Here is a 27,572-nt window from a genome sequence, read left to right as displayed (position 1 = left end):
GGCAGACGGTAAGAGGAGCAAAGACCTCCCCTGGAATTTGAGCTGAGAAACATGGAGAGTAGCGGGGAGTTGTCATCGGGCGCTAACAGGTTGGGGAAGAAACTGGAGGCCAGGTAATCTCCATGTAGCCACAGCTGGAAGCTTCCTGGTCCCAGGTTCTAGTCCTTGTAATGCATGATTGCCAGACTCTTCCTGGGGCCTGTCTGGCATGTCTTCCCAATAAACATCCATCCTGTGACATAACTGGAGTGAGTCTCTTTCTCGCAACCCAAACTGCTGCACTGGAACACAAGATCCAAATGTGAATCTCTTTCTGGGAGACTGTCTGACGGAGGGGGCCGGCAAGTGCGAATTACATGACATTTACCACAGGCTACCTTACGCTCAAGCGCTTTGCGCCCTCTCCTGCTCCTTGAGGCTCTGGGCGCTGCTCACGCGTCCACGTGCGTCCAGATGCCCAGCACCTCACTTGGCATGCAGTAGGTGAACGCTTAGTAAGCACTGGTTTTTCTACACTGTTGTCAAGTGAGAGGGTGGAAAATGTGCACTAAATCCAGAGGTGGGACAGAGGGAGAGCAAGCCAAATGCAGCCAGATGTTTTTGGGCTGTCTGGGGAAGAGAGGGTAAGGGGAGGACTGCTTCTGTGCATCTCCAAGGGGATAGGTCCATCTGGGGTTGGAAGGTCCTCAGAGGGGTTAGTTGTCCACCCCCAGAGGTCTGAGGCACCTCAAGACTTTAAAAATAAACTTCTGGGCGCCTGGGTGGCTCAGTCGGTTAAGCGTCCGACTTCGGCTCAGGTCATGATCTCACAGTTCGTGAGTTTGAGCCCCGCGTCGGGTTCTGTGCTGATGGCTCAGAGCCTGGAGCCTGTTTCAGATTCTGTGTCTCCCTTTCTCTCTGCCCCTCTCCTGCTCATGCTCTGTCTCTCTCTGTCTCAAAAATAAATAAACATTAAAAAATATTAAAAAATAATAAATAAAAACAAACTTCTAATTCAAGTGTGACCCACATACAGAAAACTGTAAACTTAATGACTTTTCCAAAAAGGTACACACACATGTAAACAGCACCCAGAGCAAGAAACAGACCATTGCCAGCTCCCCAGAGTGTCCCTTCAGCCCCCTCCCGCGGGCAACCAACCAGAAGGTAGCTACTGTCCTGATATCTAACACCATAGATTTGATTGGCCTGTTTTCGAACTTTATATAAATGGAGTCCTATAGAATATATGACGACTTCAGAAAACTGTCTGACATTATCTATGACAGCTAAAATACTCTTCCCTATGACCCTGAAATTCCATCCCTGGGCATTTATGCAAAAGGACTAAGGGTTTACATCCACTGTGAGACTTGTACGAGAATGTTTATGGTCACCCTGTTCTGGGTCACTCTTCAGAATGAGTCTTGTTTACAGACGGTGTGTGTCACCCATTACGTGAGCACTTACAAAGATTTAACTCTTACTGGTTCGCCTTCTTCCCTGGATACTCCCCAGTGGCCCTGTGGAGAGTGACTCTGGCAAGTCCCTTGGGAATTCATCTTTCCCACAGTCGCACTTCTAGGATCCCTCTTCCTCCACTTTGGTTCAATGGTCCCACCCCCTCCTCTGCGACCTCAAATATAAATAGTGCTCTGAGATTTCAACAGAAAATTCCTCGGATATACTTGGACATAGCTCATCTGGGTTTGGGAGGCATCCACTTTGCAAGGATGACTCCAATCCCCACATGGCTCTTAGGCTACATGCCCACCTTGTTTTATTAGCACTGACTGTGTTTATTAGCACAGGCCTTGGCCTGTGCCAGGCACTAAATAAAGACATAGTCCCAGACCCCATGGAGCTCACGGTCTGGGGGAGACAGACAAGGAAATGGACAACCACACTGCTGTGTGATATATGAGGCAGGGAGAAGTATATGCAGGAGACAGTAACCCAGGCTTTGGGTCAGGAAGAACCCCTTGGCAAGGAGGCACCAAAGCCTAGGTCTGTAGTGGGAATAGAAGCTCACCAGTTCACTGGTTTCTTGCCAGAGAGGAGAGGATCTTGCCTTCTCTCCCTGATGTCCACATTGAAGTCTCCCCTCCGTGTTCAGAGTGTGGCTACTCTGGGAGTCTGCTCTGCAATCCTGGCCCCCAGCTCATTTAGGGCTCAAGCCGCCTCTAAGCCCTGCCAGGCCCTGCCAGGCTGCACACTTGGCGTTGTCCTGTCGCTGTGATCTCTGGGGCTTTCTTAGTTGCTTCTTTCTTCTTCCTCTTCAGGACCCCTTTACCAGGGTTAGGACTGTATCTCCACAATTTCCCCTTTCTCAGGATCTACATTTGTTTTGGAATCTCTAGGTGTGCTCCTGGTTCGAGATGGAAGCCTAGGTCCCTCTGTCCACCCCGATTCTTCCCCAAATCCTCCCTAAGAGAAGCGATAGCAAAAACGGACCCAGGGTATGACAGGATGCCTTGCTTTCTGCCCCCCTGACTCATCTAACAGGAGGATCAGGGAGTTCTGTGCTGCAAGGGGGGGGGTCTCTGTCGCTGTCAGCACCCGTGGTGACCCTATTTCATCACCCACAGAGGGAGGGCTTGATGCCTCTCCAGCCTGTCCACACTAGAGCTTCCAGTGTGACCAAAGCCATCTAAGTCTATATTAGGTCTGGTTCCCCAAAATGAGGTTTCAGAGGCAAGCGAAGTAAGGCTGTGCTCTGAGGGGAAACTGGTAAAGTGATGAAGGCAGGAAGCTAAAGATACATGCACATAAATGTGCACAGCAGCATTTTTGGTAAACATCTCAAAACTAGGAACCACCCTAACTAATGTCCAGCAACAGTACAATCAATGGGGAAAACAGATGTTACATTCACACAATTGGATGCTATTTATCAATGGAAATAGCTGAACTAAAGCCACACACAACAGGCTGAGTACATTTCACAAACTGAAAAATATTTGCGACTCATATTCCAGACAAAAGATTAATACCTCTTGTATATAAAGAGTTCCTTCAAGTTGTTAAGAGAAAGACCCACAGCTCCATACAAACACGAGCCAAGGATGTGAACAGGCAATTCAGGGTATAGGAAATACAAATGACTCTTAAATGTTTGAACAATTATTTGAGGTCACTGCTAAGAGAAATGCAAATTAAGACTGCACTTTCGAGGCACCTGGGTGTCTCAGTTGGTTAGGCATCTGACTCTTGATTTCAGCTCAGGTCATGATCTCACAGTTCGTGAGTTCGAGCCCTGCATCAGCTCTGCACTGACAGTGTGGAACCTGCTTGGGATTCTCCCTCTCTCCCTCTGCCACTCCCCTGCTTGTGGTCACTCTCTCTCTCTCAAAAATAAATAAATAAATAAATAAATAAATCATAAAAAAGATTCTCTCTTTCTAAAAAAAAATAAGAGAGAGAGAGAGAGACTGCACTTTCACCTTCAGACAGGCAAATATCACAGTCTGAGAACTGTGTTGGTAAGGCTGTGGGCAAAGGAACACTCTAGATATTGCTGGTGCAACCGTAAAATGGCCCAAGGAATCCCACTTGTAGGAAATCATCTCACAAATTAGTGTGTATATAAAAGTATCCATCACAGCATGGTTCGTAACAGCAGAAGGGCTGGAAACCATTTGTATGCTCAAGACGGGACTATACAAGTAAGTGGTAACGTTCAACTACAAAAATGAGGACTCCGCACACCCACTTGAAGAGCTAAAATTCAAAAGATTGACAACACTAAATGCTGGTGTGGCTGTAGGGGCACTGAAACTCTCATACACTGCTGGTGGGGATGCAAAATGGTACAGTCACTTTAGGAAATCGTTTTTTGTTGTTTTTTTTTTTAACTTAAATATGCCCTTGCCGTATGACCCTGCATTTCTACTTCTGGGTCATCACAGATGAGAAATGAGAAATGAAAACATATGTCCACACAAAGACTTCACAGCGATTTTGTAGCAGCTGTGTTTAGAAGAGTCTCGCACTGGAGCAGGAGAACCCACATGCCTAACTGGAGAACACGGAGCCACCGCGCTCCCCTCGACCGTGGAACACACTTGGCACCTACCAAAGAACAAATTACTGATCACGAAGCAACGTAAACGAATCTCAAAAACATAGAGGGAAGGAAGCCAGACACAGAAGAGCACATGCTTTAGGATAACATTTATATGACGTTCTGGAAGAGGCGAAACTAATCTGTAGGCTCAAAGCCTATCCCTGGCTGCCTGGGGATGGGAGAGGGAGAGAGTGACTGGGGAGAGGCACAGGGGAACTCTTGGGGGGGGGGGGGGCGCGATGGAAACTGAAGCTGGAACTCTTCCTAACCGAACCGCTGCATTTACTCCTCCGAATTTACTACTCAGCACGCAAATCTTCAAAAGAAGAAATGGATGTTACCAAAGCCAAAAGGAACCCCCCACGTCTGGACCTCCGTGGCTTTGTGCAACTGTTCCCTCTGGCCACCACCAGGGACAAGGGCTGCCCCGGCCCTCAGCCGCGAGCCTGTCGGCCGCCTCGCCTTTGCGGGGGCATTAAGTCCCCGGGACTGCGGCTGGACCACCACGGCGCGCCGCGGGGACAGGGGCTGGCGGCCACCGCGATGGAGAAGCAGGCGAGCTCCGAGCCGGTCCAGACGAGCTCCACACCTGCCAGTCGCGGTCGCCCGGCCTCCCTTCTCCTAGGGGCACTTCCGCGGGATTCTGGCCAGGGCGCGTCTGGGCAGGACTGGTGGCCAGGCGGGGACAGAGGTCCGCCCCAGGAGACCCCAGAGGGGGGCGCTCCCTGCGCAGACCCAAGGGGCAACAGGTGGCCCCCAGCCCTGGTCTCTCTCCCCCCACCCCAAAGGTCCTCAAAGGCCCTTCCGAGGGGCCCCGCCCCATCCCCACTCCACCCCGCTCCGCCCCCGCGAGGAGAGGGCGCAGAGACCCACCCCCGCTGGTTGGCGCGGGAAGGTCCCCCGTGGGGCCGCACGGATTCCGCCGGCCCTGCTCCCGCCCTTAGACGGCGGCTCCGGCTCCCCGAGGGCGCACGAGGTCCGGCCCGCTGCCAGGGTGCGGCGGATGGGCTTCGGGGCTCCGTGCGGGGTGGCGCGGGAGGGTCGGGAGGCGGTGGGCCGGCCGCTCTGGCCGTGGGTCGGCCCGGATCCAGCCGGGGCGGAGCCGGGAGCCGGGAGCCGCAGCGTGGACACCGAGGCACTCACAGCTATGGGCCGGGGGTCTCTGAGAGCTCGAGGGTCGCAGGCGTCGCTGCTGCTGCTGCTACTGTGGCTACCTTTGCAGGTGTCGGGGACCGAGGCGTTTCAAGGTGAGTGGGATGTGCCCGGCGGGGCAGGCCAGGTCACTGTCAGGGGATGGAGGGCCTGAACTGCCCTCCCCCCACCCACGGTGGCCAGGAGAACAGGGCTTGCCCAGGCTTTGGCACCGTTGGACCTGCCCAGGGACTGTCTGCTGTACTTGGGCTGGCTTGGAGTCCAGACTGACACAGTGCCAATGGCAAAGCAGTGGTGGTGATGGTTGGAGGGGGTGGGGAGCGTCTCCTCTAAGCAGCTGCCCAAGTCCCCAGACCCCTCTTCTAGGATTCTCTGCTCTGACCACCCCCAGACCCCACCCACCAGTGTGGACTTTTTCCTGCACCTCCATCCCTTAAGGCCAGCCCACTGTTCCCCAGAGTCCCTGCTGTGCTCTCCGACTAGGGGGCCAGCTGTGGCCTCCACAGTCAGTCTGGCCCCCATGCTCACCCCACACCCCAGGGCCTTGGGGCAGTGTGTGTGTGTGTGTGTGTGTGTTGTTGATATTGTCGCCTTGTTTGGTGAGATAACGAAGGGTGCTCCGGACAGGCTGGACCCTGGGAAGTAACCTCAGCAACCCTGGTGGGTAGGAGAATTGTTGGGGTCCTGGATGTGAAGTGCCCCGCCACCTGCCTGGGAGGACACCAGGGGGGAGGCAGGAAGGGCTGGGCTGGGCTGGGCTGGGTGGCCTGGGAGTGCTGGGTTCCAGAGCACTGTGGGGAGCACCTGTAGGGATGGGGTCCTCTTCTGTTCTGGGGCCAGGAGGGGGCGGATGATAGCCCTTATGCCTTTGAGGATGGCTGCTCCCTCCTCCTCAGCATGGGGTCAGGAGAGGGTGATAGGACCCCTGGGAGGAGTGGAGAGAGGCTTCGTGCTCCCCGACACCACACTGGCTCCCCCGTTCAGCTCCCGCCCTAATCCTCCTCACCACAGCTCTGTCTGCGCCTCCCTCTCCCTCCTCACAAAGGCACACCCTCCCCTCTGTACTGAGGAGGCTTAGGGCCAGCAAGAAGTACTTTTCCACACCCAGTTAAGTCCTCTCTGGGCTGGGAGACACCCCTTCCCTACCCTGCTTACCCCTCCTCCCAGAAGCCCTCAGATCCCTCCCCACCCCCCTCCCCGCCGCCCCGCCCTGCCCAACCATGGCAGCCCACTCATCCAATCAGGGAGGGCTTCCTGGGGGAAGGGGATTCCTAGAACTGCTGCTATTCCAGGTCTTTGATGCTGGGGTCTGGGGGAGAAGATGGAGGAGGAGAAAGGACTTGGGGTGGCCTGGCAAGAGCTGAGCCACTTCCACCGTCTGCCATCTCAGCGTGGGGTTGGGGCAGGCTGGGTGCTGGGGAACTGTCAGTCCTGGGAGCTGGGCTTGCCTCCCCAGGGATTGTGTCAGAGGGCAGGGAGGGCTGCCTACAGGCTCTGGGCTGCCTGGGGCCTGGCTCTGCTGGGCAGCTGGGCGGGGGTAGTGAGGGTTGCTGGAACCCACTGTGGGGTGGGGGGCTGGGAGCATTCCAGGGGAGCATTCCAGAGCCTTCTGAGTAATGCTTGGCTCTGGTATTCCTCCAGGGCCCCCTTAAAGCGCACCCGGCCTGGGAGCACTCAGGCTCTCTCCCCCCCCCCCCCCCCCCCCCCGGGTCCTCCCCACCTCCAAGATCCAAGAAAGGGGCTTCCAAGCTAGGGTCCCTGGAAGTCCTGCTTCCAGCATGAAGCCCCCAAGGGAGCTGTCTGGGCAAGGTGGGCCGCCCAAGACATGTGGCTGTTGTTTTTCTCAGATGGTGGAGGAGACACAGTCACCCTCTCTTCACAGATCTCTCACTCCAAAGGCATCTGCTGCCCAGACTAAAAATACCCGAGGCTGCCTCCCTCTTCCTTCTCCTCTGCACGGGGGGCTTGGTCTCTTGTGATCTCTGACTCCCAAGCCTCCCCCAGATCAGTGGGGCCTCTGGCTTCCCCAGCTGAGCTATCCTTCCCAGGCTCCTCTGTCTCTGTTCTGCCACCTCCCTGGTGGCTCCTCAGTTCCAAGGATGCCCGAGGAGCAGGAGCGGCCACCCTCCTCCAGGCTACACCTCTGAATAATGAAGGTGGAGTCTCCTGTTCCTCTTTGCTGATGTCCTATCACCTCATCCCTCTGTCGTGCCCTACTCCTCTATGTTCCTCAGACTTCCCCCTCAGCTTTTACTCTGTCTTCACCCCAGGAGACAACCCTGGAGAGCCAGTCACCCTGCACTGGGTCCTGGATGGACGACCCCGGCGCACGGTCACCCTGGAGGAGCCGGTCAGTGCCAGGTCGTCCTTCCCTTTGCGGGGGGCCCGGGGTCTCCCAGCCCCTTTCCCCGTCTTCAAAGTTTAGCGTGGCAGTTTGGCTGGGGTCTTTTAGGCCCCTTTCCGGAGGTTTGGCAGGTGGGGGTGGGGAGACACATGAGATCACAAGAGCCTGCACGCATGGAAGTCATTTTCAGGCTTCCTGCCCCACCGTCCTCTTCTCCCTTCCTCCCAGAATTATCCAGGGGAATTATCCTCCCCACCAGGCAGAGATAGGGCCAGAATTTGTGAGCCCTGAAACTTTTCAGGGACCTCTTTATGCAAACACCAAAATATCTTCCTTTTGCAAAGTTTACCAGAACGTGTTACCCTGTGGACACATTGCTGTCTCCTCCAGTAACACTTCAGCCTCCCTGGCTCGTGCAGAATCCACTTCTGGCCAGGGGGCACTGGTCACCCTCCTAGGGCAGGCCTGCCTGATTTTGCTTCTCCAGGATGCTCTGTCCCACTTGCTGCCAACACCCACCCATCACACACTTCCAGAATAACCATGCTCCTGTCTGTATGTGCCACACAGCTTTGCTACAAATCAGGAGGCCAGTGCCCTTAGAATCCCCATATCACAGAGGGGCAAACTGAAGCCCAGAGAAGTTGGAGAAAGTACCCAAGGTCACACAGCTCTTTAGCCCAGAAGCCTGATATCCACTAAGGTCTGAAAGACTTCTAACCATTGGCCAATGTCCCCCAATTTTAGAGAGGCCTCTTCATCCTGAATTTTCAGGTAAAAGGTGACAAACCACTGTCCAAGACAGCAAGGAAGGCAGTAGAGCACTGTCGTGAAGGCTGGAAGGCCCCCACAGGCCCAGGAGCTTTTAACCTAGGGCCCTACTGGGTCCCCCAGACCCTCAGGGGCCCCCATTCAAGCATGGTGCTGACCCGGGCTTTGAGTTAGTTGTCCTGGACATCACTGGCAGAGGGCAAGGCTGGGCACATGCTGGGCACCTCCCTGCCAGTCCAGCCTAGGCTGTGACAAGGAAGGGCATCTCAGAGGACCTTGCTTTCCCCTGCCTCGCCCCTACTCCCCCCCCCCGCCCCCCCACCGCCGGGAAGCCTGCCAAGCTGAGGCCAGCAGACAGAGATGAGGCAGGGAATCCTGTCCAAGAGGCAGGAAATACCCACATTTCAGGTTAGGGATGGGGTGTGTAGTGAGGAGCAGGGTCACCAGGAGGGCAAAAAGCAAGGAAAAACAGCAGAAGGACAAAGAGAAGGGAGCCCAGGGTGGGGGTGAGGTAGGAGGAGGCTTTCCATCTGGGGCTGCTGCCTGCGCTGGGTACAAACCTTTCTCCAATAAAGTAAGTGACATTCCAGCCATGTGAGCTCATGCTTGGGGCCTTGGGGTGGGGGGCTCTTGGCTGGGGTTGCAGGGTTGTCTGCCTCCCACCTGCAGAGAAAGGGCCCCCACAAGAATCTGAGCCCCTTGGCCCGGGGCCCAGCCCAGTGCATGGTGCAGGGAAGGGTGAGGGCCAGCATTCCAAAGACACAGCAGCTCTCCAGGATGCTCCTGGGCTGGTTCCAACTCTGGGCCCCCAGCCAGGCAGAGTGGACAAGGCAGAGGGGCCGGCAGATGGGGTATTTCCACAGGGTGGGAGAGGCAAACAGGCTAGCGAGAAGGAGAGGCTGCGGGCTGGCCCAGGCCAGCCCCCGTGACATCTAGCTGAGATGTTTTTTCTCTTGGCCTGAGGTAGGGGGTCAGGGTTTACTTTATGGTCTCAGCAAAGCAGGTGTGGGGCAGGCCTTCGGAAGGCTAGGGGAATTTTCAGTTTGTCAGAATTGAAGGAGGAGGGATAAAGTCTGAATTCTACAGGGAGTGGGGAGCAGCAAGAAACGAGGCCGTAAGGAGGCCTGAGCCTGGCTACCTAATGCTCCCCCAGCCAATGTCTTCAGGACCCCATTGTCCTCCCCACTTCGAGGAAGCCTTCCGGCTGTGACAAAGGAGGGAGGGCCAGAGGAAGAGTCCAGTAGCCTTGGGCAAGTCAGGGTACCTTCCTGGGACCCCTCGTTTCATCCCTCTGGAGGATGAGGTGTGCCCCTAGCAGGCTATGTCCAATGGCTGTTGTCAGAACCAAAACCATCCCGAGTTTGGGAACATATTTGCCCGCATGTTCTCACCCCCACATCCATCCACACCTACCATGACCAGTGGGGAGCCTGCTGCCCCCTGCCCCCTGTGCTCTCCTTCGCCAGCCAGCTCCACATCCCACCTGCTCCCTCAGCCCTACTCTCCTTCTTGACCAGGTCTCGAAGCTAGACATGGGGCTGGTGGCCTTGGAGGCTGAAGGGCAGCAGCTCCTGCTCGAGCTGGAGAAGAACCAGTGAGTACCAGGCAGGGGAGGGGGCCGGGAGCCGAGAGCAGCTCCCGCTCTCTGGAGGGGATCAGTGCTGGGGGCAGGGATGGAGGGGAACCCCTAAGGCAGGCTGGATGGGGCGAGGGCTCCAGAGGAAGAGGTACAGGAATTGTCCTGCCAGCCCACGACTGGCTCCCTCAAGGCTGAAGTAGACTGCTAAGCCTGGGTCAGCCCTGCTGTGGGGCACATCCTTCATTCCAGCCCCAGGATTATCTCGTTAGCTTCCTGCCAGAAATGAATGAGCATCACCTAGTGGGTGCTCACAGGGTGTGCTGAGTCCAAAGAGAATCCAAAATGGATTCCAAAGATGGGCAGGTGCTCGGGGCTGAGGTGAGGTGTGGCCATTGTAGGTCAAGACTCCTTCAGGAGGCAGGGATTTGTCTGGCCTGCCTGGAGGGTCTCCATCTACAGGGAAGGTAGGAAGGAAGGGAAATGAATTTGGGGAGTCCCAGTAAAGCCAGATCACAGAGGCCTTTTTTTTTTTTTTTAATTAGAGTGAGAGTGAGAGCGAGAGCGCGCGCGAGAGTGGGGGGGGGGCAGAGAGAGAGAGAGAGAGAAAGCAGGGAAGAGGGGCAGAGGGAGCGGGAGGGAGAGAATCTCAAGCAAGCTCCATGCTCAGTGTGGAGCCCAATGTGGGGCTGGATCCCACGACCCTGGGATCACAACCTGAGCTGAAATCAAGACTCAGAAGCTCAACCAACTGAGCCCCGCAGGCGGCCCCACAGAGGCCATTGTAAGGCTGTCTGCAAAGTCAAAGATTCTGAGCTGGTGAATGAGTAGGCAGTGTGGGGCTGGGTGGGGTGGGTGTCCACGATGGAGCGTGGGGTCTGGAAACCATCCAGATGGAATTATCAACAGCCATCATTTGTCGAGGGCTCGCTTCATTGAAGACACTGTTCCAAGCACTCTACACATGTTGGCTTCTCCCCCATGGAGCCAGATGGACCGGGAACAGGATCTAGTTCCACCACACAGAACCATAGTTCCTCTGAGGTTCAACGTCCCCACACATGAGAGGGGGTGACCACAGCACCTACTCTTTGGGTTGAGTCTGTGCGTGGAGTCAGGGAGGGCAAAGCTGGAGAAGGTGGAGGAAAGACTAGGAGGTGGAGAAGCAGGCGCCACAGGTCTTTGGAGTGGTCTGGCAGTAAAGAGGTCAAGGCGAGGTGGGGATGGAGAATTTTCTTTACGGAAGAGACATTAGCTCACAGTTGATCCACCTTGGTGGGAAGGACCCCGGAAAGATGGAGAAGGAAGGTGAGATCGTTAATGGAGTGGGGTCTGAAGAAGATGGGGATGGGGCTCCCTGCCCAGGTGGGCAGGCAGGAGCAGCTGTGGACAGGTGGGGATTCTCTTTTCTCTGGAAGCATGGGGTGAGCATCACTGAAGGACAGCTGGGGAGAAACGTGGGGTCTGGGAGCCAGAGAACAGAGGCCTGACAAGGCTGGGCATCGGGCAGGGCCACCCAGGGAGTTTACTGCCCTTCCTTGGCTCCAGGCCCCACCTCCTCATCAATGTCTCCTGAATCCTCCCTCCTGCCCCTCCCCAAACCTGTGGAAGGAGCTGCCCACCATAGACTCCACAGGGACCACAAACTGTTTCTCCATTCCTGCTCCTCCCTGCTGCTTCCCACACACCCACTTCCCACACCTCAGCCCTCACCAAGGCTCCTCCCTGCATCCCCCCCCCCCCCCACCTTTCTTCCTCCAGCCCAAGGTTTTTCTGAGCTGAGCAGCACACAGTCGCTCCTGTCCCTTCCCTCAGATACATTTGGGTGCTTCTCCAGGGCTAGCCCTATGCCTCACTCATGGAGCTGCTCAATTAGCATTCAGGGAGGAAGGCTGGAGGGCATCCTGGAGGAGGCCTGGCTGAATTAGGTGACCCTTATAACACCCCCTCCCAGCAGGCTGCTGGCCCCGGGATACACAGAAACCCACTATACCCCAGATGGGCAGCCAGTGGTGCTGGTCCCCGACCACACGGTGAGATACTTCCATGAGCTCTGAGGACAGGGTAAGGGATGCTGGGGGGGTGCACTCCCTGAGGACCTCTCCACCATTCCTTTCCCATTCGCCTCCTCTTTTTAAAGAGAGGCTGGAGCCAGCCCCCCCCCAGCCCCTCCCAGTTCAGCACCGGCTGAGATTTGGGGCTGGGTCCCTTGCTCTCCAGGACCACTGCCATTACCATGGACGTGTGAGGGGCTTCCCTGACTCCTGGGTAGTCTTCAGCACCTGCTCTGGGATGAGGTGAGGAGTTCTGGGGGAGGGGGCTGGGCCTGGGACTGGGGAAAGAGTCCCCTCACACCCTCCTCTGCACTCTTCCGAACTCTAGGGGCCTGATCACACTGGGCAGCAATGTCAGTTATTATGTGCATCCACGGTCAGCTGGAGACTCCGAGGACTTCATCACTCACAAGATGTTCCCAACAAGGCAGCTGCTCAGCTGGAAAGGGGCCTGCGGCCACAGGGATGCCAGGAGCAAAGGGGACATGGCCAGCCTTTCTCGTGCCACCCAGATCAAGGTCAGGGGCACAGAGAGGGGTGGGAGTGGAAATGGAGTATCCATAGCCCTGCAAATCGGAAAAGACAGGAATACACAGCCCCAGTTCAGGGCCTCCTGTCCTGATATTTTTATTTGGAGGCTGAAGAAACAAGGTCCAGCAATTTTTAAAGTTAACTTTGTGCTTCCTGGGAATTGGGGTTGGCAGCCTGCCACTCAGGGTCACCATTGCCTCTTCCCAGGAGAGGAGGGAGGTCCGCAGGAGCCCGAGGTTCTTGGAGCTGTACATAGTGGCTGACCACACACTGGTGAGCAGAGGCCCCAGGGGGGTGGTGGGGTGGGATGGGGCCAGCTCAGCCTGCCAGGAACTCTTCTGTATGTCTTTCCAGTTCTTGACCCAGCACAGGAACTTGAACCACACCAAACAGCGACTCCTGGAGGTGGCCAACTACGTAGACCAGGTTGGGGTTGGCGGGAAGAGAGTCCTAATGGGGGTGACTGCGACATGGGCTGGCAAGTCCTGGCAGGAGGTGGCAGGGTTGGAGAGGAGCACAGAGTATGGAGCAGAGAGGAGAGGGCGCCCCCCGGGAAGAGCACAGGCACTGTGGCACATCTTGTCCCCCAGCTCAGCCTGGTCCCGTCCACAGATTCTCAGGACTCTGGATATTCAGGTGGCACTGACTGGCCTGGAAGTGTGGACAGAGCAAGACCGGAGCCGTATCACGTCAGACGCGAATGCCACGCTCTGGGCCTTCCTGCAGTGGCGCCGAGGGCTGTGGGCACGGTGGCCACACGACTCCACGCAGCTGCTCACGTGGGTCTCTCCTACGCCCACGTGGGTCCCCGTCTGGGCAGCCCAGAATCCTGGCCCCACCGGGTCACGCTGCGTTCTGCCTTCAGGGGCCGCGCCTTCCAGGGCGCCACTGTGGGCCTGGCGCCCATCGAGGGCATGTGTCGCGCTGAGAGTTCGGGAGGCGTGAGCACGGTGAGCTCCACCCGGGACAGGAGGGGGCGGAGAGGGACAGGGTAGGAGGCATCCCCGCAGCCCCCAGTGACGCAGTGACCGTCCCTACGCCCTCCCAGGATCACTCAGAGCTTCCCATTGGCGCAGCAGCCACCATGGCCCACGAGATAGGTCACAGCCTTGGCCTCAGCCACGACCCTGACGGCTGCTGCGTGGAGGCGGCGGCTGAGCAAGGCGGCTGCGTCATGGCCGCGGCCACCGGGTACAGACGCCGAGGTCGGGGGGGGGGGGGGGGGGGCGGCAGGAGTTCCGGGGGAGGCTCCGCTAGACCAGGGGACCTTCCTCAGCTGCCTTTCTTTGGGAGAAATGGTTATCCCTCGATTTCCTCTTCCGTAAAATAGAGATAGTGGTCATAGCACCCACCCCGAGACTTCTTTATGAGGCTTAAAGGGAGGACACGCAGAAGTGAATTCTCAAAAGTATGGAGCTTTTCAGAACATCCTAGCAAGGATTCTCCAACCCCGGGAGTAACGGCGCTAGGTCGCGATTTGACCTTGAGTGCCGGGCTGCCTGGTCCTGGCGTGACACCCTCCCGTCTCGGGCTCGCCGTGTGACTATGTACAGTTTACTTGCCCTCTTTGGCCTCCGCGTGTGGAGGATCCCGGCTGCCTGCTGCTTAGGCGGTTTCTGCGCATCCAGGGGCTGTGTGGCCAAGCACAGGGAGTAGTGGCGGGAGGGGGTCGGAGACGAGCAGGGGATTGAGGGGGGCGGTCCCCGCACGCCCGACGTCCTTCCCCTCCTGTAGGCACCCGTTCCCACGCGTATTCAGCCCCTGCAGCCGGCGCCAGCTGCGCGCCTTCTTCCGCAAGGGGGGCGGTGCGTGTCTTTCCAACGCGCCGGACTCCAGGGTCCTCGTGCCTCGGGCGCGCTGCGGGAACGGCCTCGTGGAGGACGGCGAGGAGTGTGACTGCGGCTCCAGCCAGGTCAGGTCCGCGCTCCCGGTCCCCGGGGGCCGAGGCTGGCGCCCCGCTCGCCCCCTCCCCCGGGGTCTGGGTCGCTGCGCCCTCATCTGGTCCTACACCCTCTCTCCGGCTCCAGGAGTGCCCGGACGCCTGCTGCCTCGCCCACAACTGCTCGCTGCGTGCGGGAGCCCAGTGCACACGCGGGGACTGCTGCGCGCGATGCCTGGTGAGGGCGTGGGGGGGCTCGGGGTGAGGGTTAGGGGGCGCTCGGGAGCCGGCTGTTGGTCTTGGCTGATTGGCGCCCTCTGGTGCCCCTGCCGGTGCTGGCTCTGCTCTGCGCGCGGGCCCGCCTGGCCTCACCTGGCCCTCCAGCCTCTGAGCCTCTGTATCGGCGTGGATCTCTCAATGTCCATTGTCTCGCTGTCCCTCGGCCGCCCTCCCTCCACCTGGTCCCCTGCGTAGCTGAAGCCGGCTGGCGTGCTGTGCCGCCGAGCTGCTGGCGACTGTGACCTCCCAGAGTTCTGCACGGGCACCTCCCCCTACTGCCCCCCAGACACTTTCCTACTAGACGGCTCTTCCTGCGCCAGCGGCCGGGGCTACTGCCGGGATGGCGCGTGTCCTACACTGGAGCAGCAGTGCCAGCAGCTCTGGGGGCCTGGTGAGACTACCCGAGTACCGCTGGCCCCATCCTCGGGAATGCACCGTTTTCTACGCAGGGGAAGATGGGGGGGGTGGGTACTGAAGCCAGTGCGGTCCGCCCATGCTTCCTCAGGCTCCAGCCCAGCCCCGGAGGCCTGTTTCCAGACTGTGAACTCAGCAGGAGACGCCCACGGAAACTGTGGCCAGGACCGCAAGGGTGGCTTCGTGCCTTGTGCACAGAGGTGGGGAGTGGGGCGGAGTTAGGGGAAGTGGGTGGTGCACTGGGGCAAGAAGGACGCTCTGGCCATGCGGTCACCCTCCACTTTCGTCCCCAGGGATGCACAGTGTGGGAAGCTGCAGTGCCTGGGTGGGGAGCAGCGCCCACTGGCACCACACACGGTACCGGTGGACTCCACGGTTGGACTAGGCAGCAGCGAGGTGACCTGCAGGGGAGTCTTCCTGCTGCCTGGTGTCCAGCTAGACCTGTATGACGTGGGCCTGGTAGAGCCAGGCACCCAGTGTGGCCCTAGAATGGTGAGCCCTGTGAGCCCTGCACACCAAACCCTTCCCTAATGCTTGAGTCCTGTAGGCCAAAACGTCACTCCCCCTCACTGCCTGGTGCACACACCACCCATAGGTGTGCCAGGACGGGAGCTGCCAAAACACTACCTTCTGGGAGCTGGAGCGATGCCTGACAGCCTGCCATGGCCATGGAGTGAGTGGCCGGAAAGGTGATGAGGGGGTGGCCTTGGACTTCCTGATCCCACGGAGCCCTCCTCTCTTCCCCTCTGTAGGTTTGCAACAGTAACCATAACTGCCACTGTGCTCCGGGCTGGGCTCCGCCGTCCTGCAACAAGCCAGGGTTTGGTGGCAGTGTGGACAGCGGTCCTATACAGCCTGAAAGTGTGTCCAAGGAGGGAGGGGGTGTGGGGAGGGGCTGAGGCGGGGCACGTGCTGAGGACGCAGGCTTACCCTGTTGTCCACAGACCACAAGGCCTTCCTGCTGGTGGTGATCCTTAGCTTTCTGCTGCCTCTGCTCCCCGGGGCCAGTCTGGCCTGGTGCTGCTACCGACAGCCGGGATCCCGTCTCCAGCAATGCCTCTGCGGCTCAAGGAGGGGTCCTGCATGCACTGGGTAGGCTCTGAGCCCACTCCTGTGGTTGCTGCTCTGCAGAACTCTGCTGGACCTGGGGGAGCTGGGGTGGGGTCCTTAGACCTTCCCCCCAGGAGCAGAGAGATGGGCAGAAGCAAGTGGGAAGAAGCCCTGAGCAGGAGGCCACAATGGCCTCCCGTTGGAGCCTTGGAGCCAATGATGTGGACCCCTGTGGGGCCCTCTTCCCCTCCCCGTTAATGTGGTTCAGCCCCCCCCCCCCCCGTTGTGTTTCTCCCACCAGGGGGCTGCCTCATCCTAGACTGCCATTGTTCTGCCAGCTAAGAATGCAGTTATTGCTCCACTGTGCCCTTCCAGACCTTCCTAGCCTCTCATGAGTTGTCAGCCCCCTTTCCCACTTCCTCTGCCTAAATCTTTTCTGTACACCTTTAAAGTCCCCCGATGCTGGACCTAGCACACCCTTTTTGCTCCTTACCGCTGGTTAGTTTTGGCACTGGCTGCCCTTGTGCCAAGGGCCTGTCCCTAACCCAGTTCTCCATGACCTGGGAGGAGAATCACATAGTACCTAAGCATGGTTGACCTAGGGCTGGCCCCTTCAGTGGGGTGCTGGGCAAGGGAGGCACCCCATGGCACATCTGACACTCCCTGGACTTGGGAGTGCTCTGGGCAAGCTGCCAGAAGGGGCAGGGTTTGGGCTAGAGATTGGGGCAGAGGGCATCCCAGACAGGGGCAGGGCACCAGCCAGGTCCCAGGTTCCGAGACGGGCTTTGACACAATGAGCAGTGATTGCAGGTCAATGGGGGAGGAGCAAGGTGGTCAGAGTTTGGTGTGTCAGCATGAGGGGGTCTAGAGACGGGGCAGGGTGGGGGACAACTGCATATCAGCACTAAAGCAGAATCTTGTGGACGACGGAGACTGTTTCAGAGAGATAGCAAAGGAAGTGGCAAGGCGCTGGGCAATGGGGCATGAGCAGCCAAGCATGGCTTGGAGGCATTGAGGGCAGCAATGGTCAGCAGGGCTACCCAGTGACAAGGGGCGCAGGCATGGCTGCTCCTGGGGGAGGAAGTCCACCCCGCTTTGGAACCTGAGTGATGCCAATATCTGGGTGGTGCCAGGGTGCTGGGGTGATGGCAGAGCTTGGGAGAAATGTCAGGGCTAGAGAGAAGTGCCGGTGATTCTGGGAAGGCAGGAGCCTGGGCCCAGGGGCCTCTCTCAGGAGGGAGCAGGAAGGGACCTGGAGGGAGTGACATGGAGCAGAAGGGTAGAGACTCATTCAAGCAGAACTCAGGCTGTGCGCCCCTGCTCAGGACCACTGTTCTGACCTCCTGCCCTCTTATCCCGCTGCTTAGGCCCAAAGATGGCCCACACCGGGACCCTCCCCCTGGGAGGGTTCATAGCATGGAGTCAGGCCCAGCAGCCACTGAAGAGCCCGGACTCTGGGGTGAGTGAAGCACAGTAGGAGATGGGGAGGGAGGTGAGAATGGGCTCTTGCCTTCTGCCTCCTTCTAGACGACCCCCCCACCTCCATTTATCTCCCAGTTACCTTGAGGCCCCTGTCCCCACCCTGCTCCAGAGACTTCTGCCTGTGGTCACAACATTTGTCCTCCACCCATTGCTCCAGACCTTAAGAACTCTGCCAGAGCCCAAGAGCCACCTTGAGAAGCATCTGTCCTGTTGCCTTGCCTGAAACCCCAAGGTAGGTAGAGACCCTCCCCACCTTACCCACCCATCTCTGTTGTCCCTCATCTGCCCTCCCCTACTGAGGTTTTTGAGCGTTATTATGCAAAAGGAGATGTGACCTTGTGGAAAAGCTACTGTCATGGAGACCAGAAGCTGGCAGTCCCTAGGGTGGGAGAGAGAGAAGTTGTATCTCTTTCTGGGTCATCGGTCCTCACTGAGGGAGCAAAAGGGATCCCAGCCCTCAGGGGTGACCTCTCCTCTTCATTTGCAGCAGGTCAAGTCTAGAAGCCAAGATCCTGTCTCTGGTGAGAGAGGGGCTCCTGAGATGAGGATACTTACAGACAGGTGACTGCTGACAGCCACCACAAGAACTTGGTCTCCCAGGGGCAGAGCCAGTGAATCACACTTCCTGCACTTTTGCAGCCTGCAAGTTTCTTCCCTGAGTCGAGCTCTGCCCCACCCACTTCAGGACCCCGGAGCCTTATCAGAAGATGCCCAATGCTGCCCCATTCCCTATGGCTGGGGGGATCCTGGTAGGGTATATATTCCAGCCCAAGAATCTATCAGTCCAAGGAGCAAAGGTCATGTAGTCACTGACGTCCTGTCACCAGGGGAGGCTGGGTCATTCTGGGCATTGGGAGAGGTCTCTATCCAGGGAACTTGGGTGTCTCTGCATATGTATTTTACCTAGACCCAGCTCTGCAGAATCCAGTGACTGCTGGGCCAGAAGCCTGGGCTCCAGGGGCCCTACATTTCAGATTGAGTCTACTTCCCTGGAGCTTGGCTCTTGCAAAAACAAAACAAAACAAAACAATCCACAAAATCCTTGGGATCCTCCTCCCTCCCTTTTCCTGCCATGTCCTCCAGCTGCTTCCTCAGCCTCACCTCTGTTATTGGTCCTCCACCTGAGGTTTTGGAGGAGTGTGGTTCTGCTGTAGCCCTCTCACTTTGGACATTACTCAGCCTTCCCTCCATTCCATGGGAGGGGACAGTGGGAGCTGTTTTAAAAAGGATACCAAAGTAGAAGTCAGAAGAAAGATATGCTGACCTCAAGCTTCTGTGAGTCTTTTCTGTATGTAAATTCATCCCCATTGGGGCTCCCTGAGGGTCCCAAGGGGTGGTGGCTGGTGGGTGGAGCCTCAGATGGCAGCTGTGGACCCAGATGTACCTGGGCATAGGACAGTGTTGCCTAGCTTGAATGATCCCTTTGCCCTGTCTATTCTGCCTCCCTTGGAAGTTCTCAGAAGTCACTTATTCTCTCCCCATTCTTCATGAAAGAATTGCTGAGTGATCTTCTGTATCAGCCAGCTGTTGCTGCATAACAAAACCACCCCCAAACACAGTAGCTTAAAATTACCAATTCTGTGAATTGGTAAATTAGGTTAAACTCAGCTGGTAGTTCATTTGGGCTCATATGTTTGCAGTCAACTTCTGGCCAGTTGGGCAATTCTGCCTCTGGGTTTGGCTACCTATTGCATAGAGTGATGAGGACGAATAGACTATGTACCCATAGCTTGTTCACGTGACAGCTAAGGAGGGTTCTAAAGAGCAGGACCAGGATTAGGGTAAGGCAAGTGACGCACTTACCTTGAGCACACACAAAAAAGGCAATCAAGATAAATAAGATCTTAATGCAATCTTTTAAAGGATCAAAATTAAAACCAAATATCAATGATGAACAAAATATCAAAATTTTAACTGAACATCAGATCAGTAACAGTGTCATGCCAAGTCATGTTGGAACCTGAGGCAGAAGGAAAAATTCATAGTAGTGATCCTGTCTCATCCTAGCCCCAGCCCTGTCAGAAAGTAAGTGGAAGCTTGTAAGGCCTCTGGAAGATTCTGTGACTGGCACATTTTACTTCCATAACATCCTATTGGCCCAAGCAAGTCACAGGGCCGGCCCAGGTTCCAGGGGTAGGGAGAGTAACTCTACCTCTTGCTGGCAGAGCAGCAGGATCCTGCTTCAGAGGGCATGAAGACTAATTTTTGCAACCAACCAACCACTCCTTGCATTGGCAGCAGAGAAGAGGCAGCCCCAGAGGTTGAATGAGATGGTTTTCTAAAGCTGCCATCTGTCTGAATTGTACCCATGGGATTCTGATTTATAAAGATGACCTGAGTAATGACATGGAGAGGTTAATGCCACTGAAAGAAGTTTTTATTACACACAATTCCCAAGAGAAGGGATCATGCTATGCCATGCAGGATCACATGGGGAAGCATGAGGTTTGGCCAGGAGGCCGAAGCAGGAGTGAGGGGAGAGCCTAGGAAGGGCAAAGCATGGCTCGGGATTGGCCAGGCATGGGGCACAGGGATGGTCTTTAATTGTCAGGTACCTGGCCCTGTGGTGATTTAGGGCAGGGCAAATACTGGCTTGGTAAGAGCTAGAAAAAAGGCAGCGCTTGTGGGTATAGACTCAGAATTGGTTGGTCTGCACATGAAAGATATTCATAGGCAAATTTTCATTAACTCTAGGAATTAGCCAGCCCAGGAAGGGGCAGTCTCTCCCCCAAACACCAAGCTCCACCCCGCCAACCAAGATGTCAAACCATCATAAAATGCAAAAAAATAAAGAACATCATTAATACATCTCTCCACACTCTCATCCATCAGGGAGGTGTCTGGACCCCATGGGACTCCCACTCATATTTCATGTCTTAAAATGCCTAAAATTGCATGATACGGAGAAAAACCTGCATGATAAAAATTGAATGATCAAAAGCTGGATTTACCATGAAAGTGGTACTTTGAGGGAAATTTATAGCCACAGTATCTTTTATACAAAGAGAGCTAAAAGTCAGTGGGATAAAGGTCCAAGTTAAGAAGTTGGCTCAGGACTAGATGATTTCACTGATGAATTCTACCAAACATTTAAAGGAGAGTTAATGCCAATCACTTTCAAACTCTCCCAAAAAAATTCAAAGAGAAGGAAACACTCCCAAATTCATTTTAGGAAACCAGCATTGTCCTGATAACAAAGCCAGATAAGGACCATACAAGAAAACTACAAAGCAATATTCCTGATGAATACAGATGCAGAAATTCTCAACAAAATATTTAAGAAGTGAATTCAACAGCACATTAAAAGGATCATATACCATGATCACGTGGGTTTTATCTCACGTGAGATGCAAGGATGGTTTAACATATGCAAATCAATAAGTATGATATACCACATTAATAGAAAGATTAAAAAACATATGATCATCTCAATAGATGCAGAATAAGCATTTGACAAAGTATGGCATCCTTTGGGGCGCCTGGGTGGCTCAGTCGGTTGAGCGTCCAACTTCAGCTCAGGTCATGATCTCGAGGTGTGTGAGTTCGAGCCCCGCGTCAGGCTCTGTGCTGACAGCTCGGAGCCTGGAGCCTGCTTCGGATTCTGTGTCTCCCTCTCTCTCTGCCCCTCCCCTGCTCATGCTCTGTCTTTCTCTGTCTCAAAAATAAATAAAAACATTAAAAAAAATTTTTTTAATAAAAAAAAAAGTATGGCATCCTTTCATTAAAACCCTCAGAAAATTGGGTATAGGAGGAGTAAACCTCAACATAACAAAGGCCAGATATAACAAACCCTAACATGACATCATATTCAATGGTGATTGGTTGAAATCTTTCCCTCTAAGATCAGGAACAAAATAAGGATACTTAACACCAACCACTCTCATTAAGCATAGTGCTGGAAATGCTAGTGGGAGCACTTAGAAAAAAAGGAATGAAAGGCCTCCAAATCAGACAGGGAGAAAATTATCCTTGTTTGCGGATAACATGATTTTATTTTATTTATTTTTAAAAGTGTATTTATTTTGAGAGCAGGAGAGGGGCGGGGAGAGAGAGAGAGAGAGAGAGAGAGAGAATGAGAGAGAGAATCCCAAGCCAACTCCATGCTGTCAGCACAGAGCCTAACTCAGGGCTCCATCCCACCACTGTGAGATCATGACCTGAGCCGAAATCAAGAGTCAGAGGCTTCATCAACTGAGCCACTCAGGCTCCCCGACATAATTTTATACATAGAAAATCCTAAAGATTCCACCCAAAAACTGTTAGGACTAATGAATGAATTCAGTATTACCACATTCAAAATCAACATACAAAGATCAGGTGTGTTTCTATTCACTGACAAATTATCCTTAAGAGAAATAAAACAGTCCCATTTTCAATTGCACCAAAAAAAAAAAAAATACTACGGAATATATTTAACCAAGGAGGTAAGAGGACTGCACAATGAAAACGACAAGACTTTCATGATGGAAGTTGAAGAAGACACAAATAAATGGAAAGATATTCTGTGTTCATCAATCAGAGGAATTATTAAAGTGTCCACCCAAAGCCATTTATAGATTAGTGCAATCCCTACCAAAATTCCAATGGTATTTCTCACAGAAATAGAAAAGATGATCTGAAAATTTGTACAGAACCACAAAAGACCCCAAATAGCCAAAGCAATCCTGATAAGGGTATAGATAAGGGGAACACTAACATTTTTGTTAGCAACTTTTCTTCAAGTCTAAAGTGAGTTAGGGGAGCTTGGGTGGCTCAGTAGTTAAGCATGGGATTTAGGCTCAGGTCATGATCTCACAGTCCGGTTTGTGAATTCAAGCCCCTGCTATCAGAGGAGAGCCTGCTTCGGTTCCTCTGTCCCCTCTCTCCCTGCCCCTCCCTCACTTGGGCGCATGTCCGTGCTCTCTCCTTCTCTCAAAAATAAATAAACTTTAAAAAAATTAAAACTACGGGCTCCTGGGTGGCTCAGTTGGTTAGGTATCTGACTGGTTCAGGTCACAATCTTGCAGTTCCTGAGTTTGAGCCCCACACTGGGCTCTCTGCTGTCAGTGCAGAGCCTGCTTTGGATCCTCTGTCCCATCCCACCCCCCCCCCCCAACCCCCCACCCCACCCCCGTAGCTCTCTCTGTCTCTCAGAAATAAATAAACATTAAAAACAATAGTTTGGCATGAGAGAGACCAGGTCCCCTTAGCGTGCTGTGTGGGTGTTGCTCGGAGGTGGGGGGAGGGTCCACTTAGGCGCACATCCAGGTGCTCTATTCAGTGGCTCCGGGACCTACGCAAAGGCACAGCCTGGGGCGGGGAGTCATTCCCATCACAAAGGCTCCTCCCCACAGCAGTATTCCCACTGGCACAGACACTTGGGTTCCCACCAAGCTGGGCTCAGGCAGGGCTGGGAAGGGGGCACCTGTTCCACCAGGACTCTGCTTCCAGCCATCCTCTCTGTTCGCCGCCCGCCATGGTCCTCTGCCTGGCACCCGCGATGCTGCTGCTGCTTCTGGGTAAGTGGCCACCTCCTCCCGCAGACCCCTGAACTCCTGGCCTCTCTGACCAATCTTCAGGGACAGAGTGAGGGGGCAAGAGGGTGATTCTGGAAAAAGAACCGCAGGAAGGGGCACCAACAAGAGACCTGTGCAAGAGGTGTGCATGCGGATACCTGGTGGCCGCAGCGCAACACTTGCCTTTGGGCTCTGCGGAGCACAACCCGCCCCCAAGTCCCGTCTTTGTACTCCTGCCCCAGACACTTGCTTTTTCCTATTGGGTCCCCTCTCCCACCTCTCTTTCCTTTCCCCAACCCCTTCCTTCCATCTGCAGTCTTGGAGGTTCACACTCATTCCTTGCCCTGCATCTTCAGGGTCTCTGTGCCACGCATCTGCTGTTCCACCTGCTTGGCTTCCCTTCCCCAGCTGGGGCATTGTGGAGGGAGGGGTCACTTTACCAGGTGGAGGGAGGTGGGGAGAATGGAATCTGGCAAAGGTTTAAGGGCAGATGAGATATTGGGGCTGAGGTGTGCTTTTTAAGGGTAACGATGAGGCAAGGGTACTACTGGCAGAGGGAGACCAAGACCTTAGGTGACACTAAGCGCTGTTGTGTGTGGCTGAGGCCTGGGGATGTGAGGGGGCTTGGCTGGGAGAGGAGGGCAAAGTTTGCCTGCTGCTCCTGGCATCCTGGAGATGAGGGAAGGGGAGGGAAGGGGAGGGAAGGAAACAGGAAGGAAGGGCTCCCCGCCTCATGTCTACCCTCTCCACTTACTAATTCTAAGCCCTCGGGATCTGTTCTTTCTACCTGTGGAGCAGACGTGCTGAAATCACAGCAAGAATCACCATGGCTCCCACCATCCAATCCATGGATCCTGAAAGAGGAGGCCAGTGCCAGATAGGGGCTCTGCTCCCAGACCTGAGGCCAGGGCCACCTCCCTCCCTCCACAAACCCAGCGAGATGGATGTGGGGCCAGGCTGGAAAACTTTTACCTAGACGGAAGTGGCTCCCAGGGGCTGAGAGCCCCGTGGGGCATGGGTAGCCTGTTCTTTTGGTGACCTGGGTCCTGGGAAAGGGCTGCCAAGTCCTGACTTCCGAGACCCTGGCTTGGTGGCCAGCGGAGTGCCACTTGTCATGGCCTTGAGGCTCAGGACAGCTCTGTGGTCTGACAAGAGGGACTTCTCTGGAATCCACACTCTGGCAGCCAGGCCTAAGTGGGCCTTCCAGGGACCAGAGCCCTTTCAGGGAATCCCTCTTTTGCCTGGCTGGTGGGGAGTGGAGGGACTGGGGAAAGCCAGAGCCCTCACGGGCCAGCAGGGGTTAGTTAGATGGGCGAGAAGGGAGCATCAGAAGGGAATTGGGGCGGGGAGACACCCGCGGTAAGGCACAGAAGGAGGCGCATGAGAAGGTCTGGAAGCAGGGAGCATCAGACACCTATAGACTCACTCCAAGGCTCTCCTTGGGGAAGGGAGGAGTAGAGGAAAGGGAGAAAGCTCAGGTGTCCCAGAGTGTCAGAGGAGCAGCCTCTGCCTTCAGCGCCATTTCTGATAAATGTCCTTTAGCCAAGTGTCCAGAAGCCTTGCTCTGTTTCCACTGTCAGGTGGACACCCCTTTGAACGGGTGTGGCCATTCTGGGGAAGGAGTGGTACCTGGGCCTCAGCGCCTGGGGAAAGCCAGGCCTTGGTGCGTCCCATCCATCCCTGACGTGTTGCAGGACTCCCCAGAGCCCACCGCCGCCCATCCCCGCGGCAGAAGGCCAGTCAGTGCCAGGAGGTCACGCCTCCGAACCACAGTCTGCCCCTTTGGGCTCCTAGCGCCCTGCATCTTCAGAAGGCGTGGCCAGAGGGCGGAGGTGAAGTGTACTGATAAGGGCTCAGCGAGAACAGCAGCTGCCCGCTCCTCCACTAGGGTCGCCGAGTTCGGCCGGACGGAACCGATGCTTGGATGCGGCCGAGGCTTGCACGGCTGATGCGCGGTGCCAGCGGCTGCGCACCGAGTACGTGGCGCAGTGCCTGGGTCGGGCCGCGGCTGGGGGCTGCCCCCAGGCCCGCTGCCGCCGCGCCCTGCGCCGCTTCTTCGCCCGCGGGCCACCAGCTCTCACCCACGCGCTGCTCTTCTGCTCCTGCGTCAACGCCGCGTGCGCCGAGCGCAGGCGCCAGACCTTCGTGCCCGCCTGCGCCTTCTCGGGGCCCGGCCCGGCGCCGCCCTCCTGCCTCGCACCCTTAGACGCCTGCGAGCACAGCCGGGTCTGCAGGTGCGGGCACTAGGTGGAATAAGACGGCGGCCGGGCGGGTCCGGGTCCCGGGTGCCGGCAGGGTGTGGGAGGGAGCGGGGCAGGTCTGCAGGTGTGAGAGGGGTGTGGGGAGCAGCCGGGCGGAGACTGGGCGGGGCAGGGCAGGGCCTCCCGCTCACGGCCCTCCCGCCGCGCCGCGCAGGCCCCGCCTCCTGGCCTTCCAGGCCTCCTGTGCTCCCGCCCCCAGCGCCCCCGACGGCTGCCTGCAGGACCAAGCCCCCCGCTGCCTGCGCGCCTTCGCGGGCCTCGTAGGTACGCACTGCGGGGACCCGGGCGCGGGCGGGGCTCTCCCGGGGATGCCTGCGCCTGAGTGGGCCGATTACCCCGTCTTCGGGGTCCCCGCAGGCACCGCCATCACCCCCAACTACGTGGACAACGCGAGTGCGCGCGTGGCGCCCTGGTGCGACTGCGGAGCCAGCGGAAACCGGCGTGAGGAGTGCGAAGCCTTCCGGGGGCTCTTCACCAGGAACCGCTGCTTGGGTGAGGGGCCCTGGGCGGGGCGGCGCAGACTTGCCCCTTCCCAAGTTTAGAGGTGAGGAAACGGAGGCCTTTTGCAGCAGCCACGCAGCTGCACACCCCTATGCTGCTGACTCGCCCCTGAAGAAACCCTTGCCCAGTTGTCTCGAAGACAAGGTCACAGACGAAGGTAGAATTTTAGTGATGACTAGGCTGGTGACACTTCAGGCCGGAGGGAGGAGGCAGTCAAAACAAGTTTCAGAGCTCCTGTAATGAAACGAAGAGAAATTCCTGCTTCTGCCACTTCTGAGGTGGTTCCCCCCTACCCCGGGAATGCCAACGCCTCCACTGATGATCTTGCCTTTTGGGTCTGAATAACTGGGTGGCCTGAGTGTGAAGTCCGATTCTGCCACTTACCAGCCTAGAGTTAGTTATCTCCCCTGTCCTCTTGTGCCCATCTATAATATGGGGCTGATAATTGTCACCTTTGTGAGGACGACAGTTTGCAAGGCACTGTTAGCACAGGTGTCTCTATTTTGTTATTCCTTGTCATGCACCTTCCATTCCAGAAGCCAGTCTCTGCAGACGTCCTATCCACCCATCCCACTGCAGGATGCCAGAGGTCTCTGTCCCAGAGGAACTGAGCCTTGTGCTAGGGTTTCCCAGCCAAGCCCACCTTGGGTCCCTTCCTTCCATAGATGGTGCCATACAGGCCTTTGATGGTGGGTGGCCAGTAATCCTGCAGGACCAGCTAGATGTCCACCAGGACCCCGAGAATAGCCTCCTGCAAGTAGGTGTAAGGGAGGGGATGGTGAGCTGGTGGGGCTAAATGGAGGCATGAATGGCCTGGGAGGGGGGTGGTGGAGGCAGAGAGCAGAACCCAGCTTCTGCCTCAAGTCCACATTGTCCTTGCACCCCAAAGGTGTCCTCCACAGATGGGCTCCTGGTTGGGAGCTCCCTGCTCCCCATGCTCCCTGTCCTGGCTCTCCAGCCCCTGCTCTGACTAGGACAGCAGACCTTGGACAACATCACTGTTCTATCCTGCCTGGGGTACAGGGCCACATCTGCACCCTACTGCCCCACTGAAGTTGGACTGGTGTGCCTCCCGAGCTAGCCCCAGTGCTCTCAGCCCACTGCCCTTTTTAGGTCTGCACACCCTGTGTGCCTGTCCTCTAGAGTGAGGGATGTGGGTTGAGGGCTTGATGCAAAGCCCCTGGTTTCCCTTTTTGTGGGTTTCTTGGTTATAGGTCCCTTTCTCCACTGACCTTGGAACAGTTGGGTTCTCCCACAAGATAGGGATGGGGGGGGGTCACCTGTGTTGCTGAGGCCTCACTGGGACTCCAGATCACCTAGAGGTCAGAAACCATCCAGATTCCCAGAATTCTAAGAGATTTCATTAGCTTCTTCAAACATAACGTGCCCTAAGGAGTACATCTGAACAGACGTTTAGGCAAAACTTTTAACACTGCAGCCTTTCATGGCACTGTCCTAGTGAGGCACCCCCATCATGATAGCCACCTATGCCGCATGACTTATGTTGGCAAAGTTCTTCCCATCCATGATATGCTGCTTGGTGGGCACCACCTGGAGTGAGAATCCAGTCCCCTGCATTGCACTGGTTGTATAGCCATCTTCCCCATGGCTTAACCTAGCACTATGAATGACATCCAAAACTCAATAAACCACATGCACTGAGACTGGCCTTACTTTCATGTGATCTGTCTTGGGAGCCTGGAGACCAAGGTCAGCCACAGGGTATGCCTCTGCTGGT

At 56.1% G+C, this 27,572-nt stretch overlaps 2 protein-coding genes across 2 annotated transcripts; both read left to right on the top strand.

Moving 5' to 3' along the window:
- Nucleotides 1–4,375: 4,375 nt before the first annotated feature.
- Nucleotides 4,376–20,978, top strand: ADAM33 (ADAM metallopeptidase domain 33). The gene is made up of 22 exons (XM_042930315.1): nt 4,376–4,736; nt 4,834–5,292; nt 7,468–7,547; nt 9,830–9,906; nt 11,843–11,921; nt 12,109–12,185; nt 12,271–12,460; nt 12,681–12,746; nt 12,828–13,252; nt 13,339–13,423; nt 13,522–13,664; nt 14,208–14,385; nt 14,501–14,590; nt 14,827–15,022; nt 15,137–15,245; nt 15,339–15,537; nt 15,641–15,718; nt 15,798–15,906; nt 15,990–16,137; nt 17,463–17,554; nt 17,735–17,809; nt 18,065–20,978. The coding sequence occupies exons 1-21, from the start codon at nt 4,376–4,378 to the stop codon at nt 17,770–17,772; spliced, it is 3,279 nt and encodes a 1,092-aa protein (XP_042786249.1). The 3' UTR covers nt 17,773–17,809; nt 18,065–20,978.
- Nucleotides 20,979–23,032: 2,054 nt separating this feature from the next.
- GFRA4 (GDNF family receptor alpha 4) lies at nt 23,033–27,572 on the top strand. Its single transcript, XM_042930160.1, has 6 exons — nt 23,033–23,075; nt 24,961–25,306; nt 25,488–25,597; nt 25,691–25,825; nt 26,500–26,591; nt 26,724–27,572. The coding sequence occupies exons 1-6, from the start codon at nt 23,033–23,035 to the stop codon at nt 26,802–26,804; spliced, it is 807 nt and encodes a 268-aa protein (XP_042786094.1). The 3' UTR covers nt 26,805–27,572.

This window comes from Panthera leo, chromosome A3 (assembly GCF_018350215.1).
Source record: "Panthera leo isolate Ple1 chromosome A3, P.leo_Ple1_pat1.1, whole genome shotgun sequence".
Classification (NCBI taxonomy): Eukaryota; Metazoa; Chordata; class Mammalia; order Carnivora; family Felidae; genus Panthera; species Panthera leo.
This window is presented reverse-complemented; position numbering and strand designations above follow the sequence as displayed.

Coding starts and splice junctions, on each gene's coding strand:
- ADAM33 (XM_042930315.1), top strand. CDS start 4,376: ATGGATGTTACCAAAGCCAAAAGGAACCCCCCACGTCTGGACCTCCGT. Junction 5,293..7,467: donor GGGGACCGAGGCGTTTCAAG/GTGAGTGGGATG, acceptor TCTTCACCCCAG/GAGACAACCCTGGAGAGCCA. Junction 12,747..12,827: donor TAGTGGCTGACCACACACTG/GTGAGCAGAGGC, acceptor ATGTCTTTCCAG/TTCTTGACCCAGCACAGGAA.
- GFRA4 (XM_042930160.1), top strand. CDS start 23,033: ATGGTCCTCTGCCTGGCACCCGCGATGCTGCTGCTGCTTCTGG. Junction 23,076..24,960: donor GATGCTGCTGCTGCTTCTGG/GTAAGTGGCCAC, acceptor CTCCTCCACTAG/GGTCGCCGAGTTCGGCCGGA. Junction 25,826..26,499: donor CACCAGGAACCGCTGCTTGG/GTGAGGGGCCCT, acceptor TTCCTTCCATAG/ATGGTGCCATACAGGCCTTT.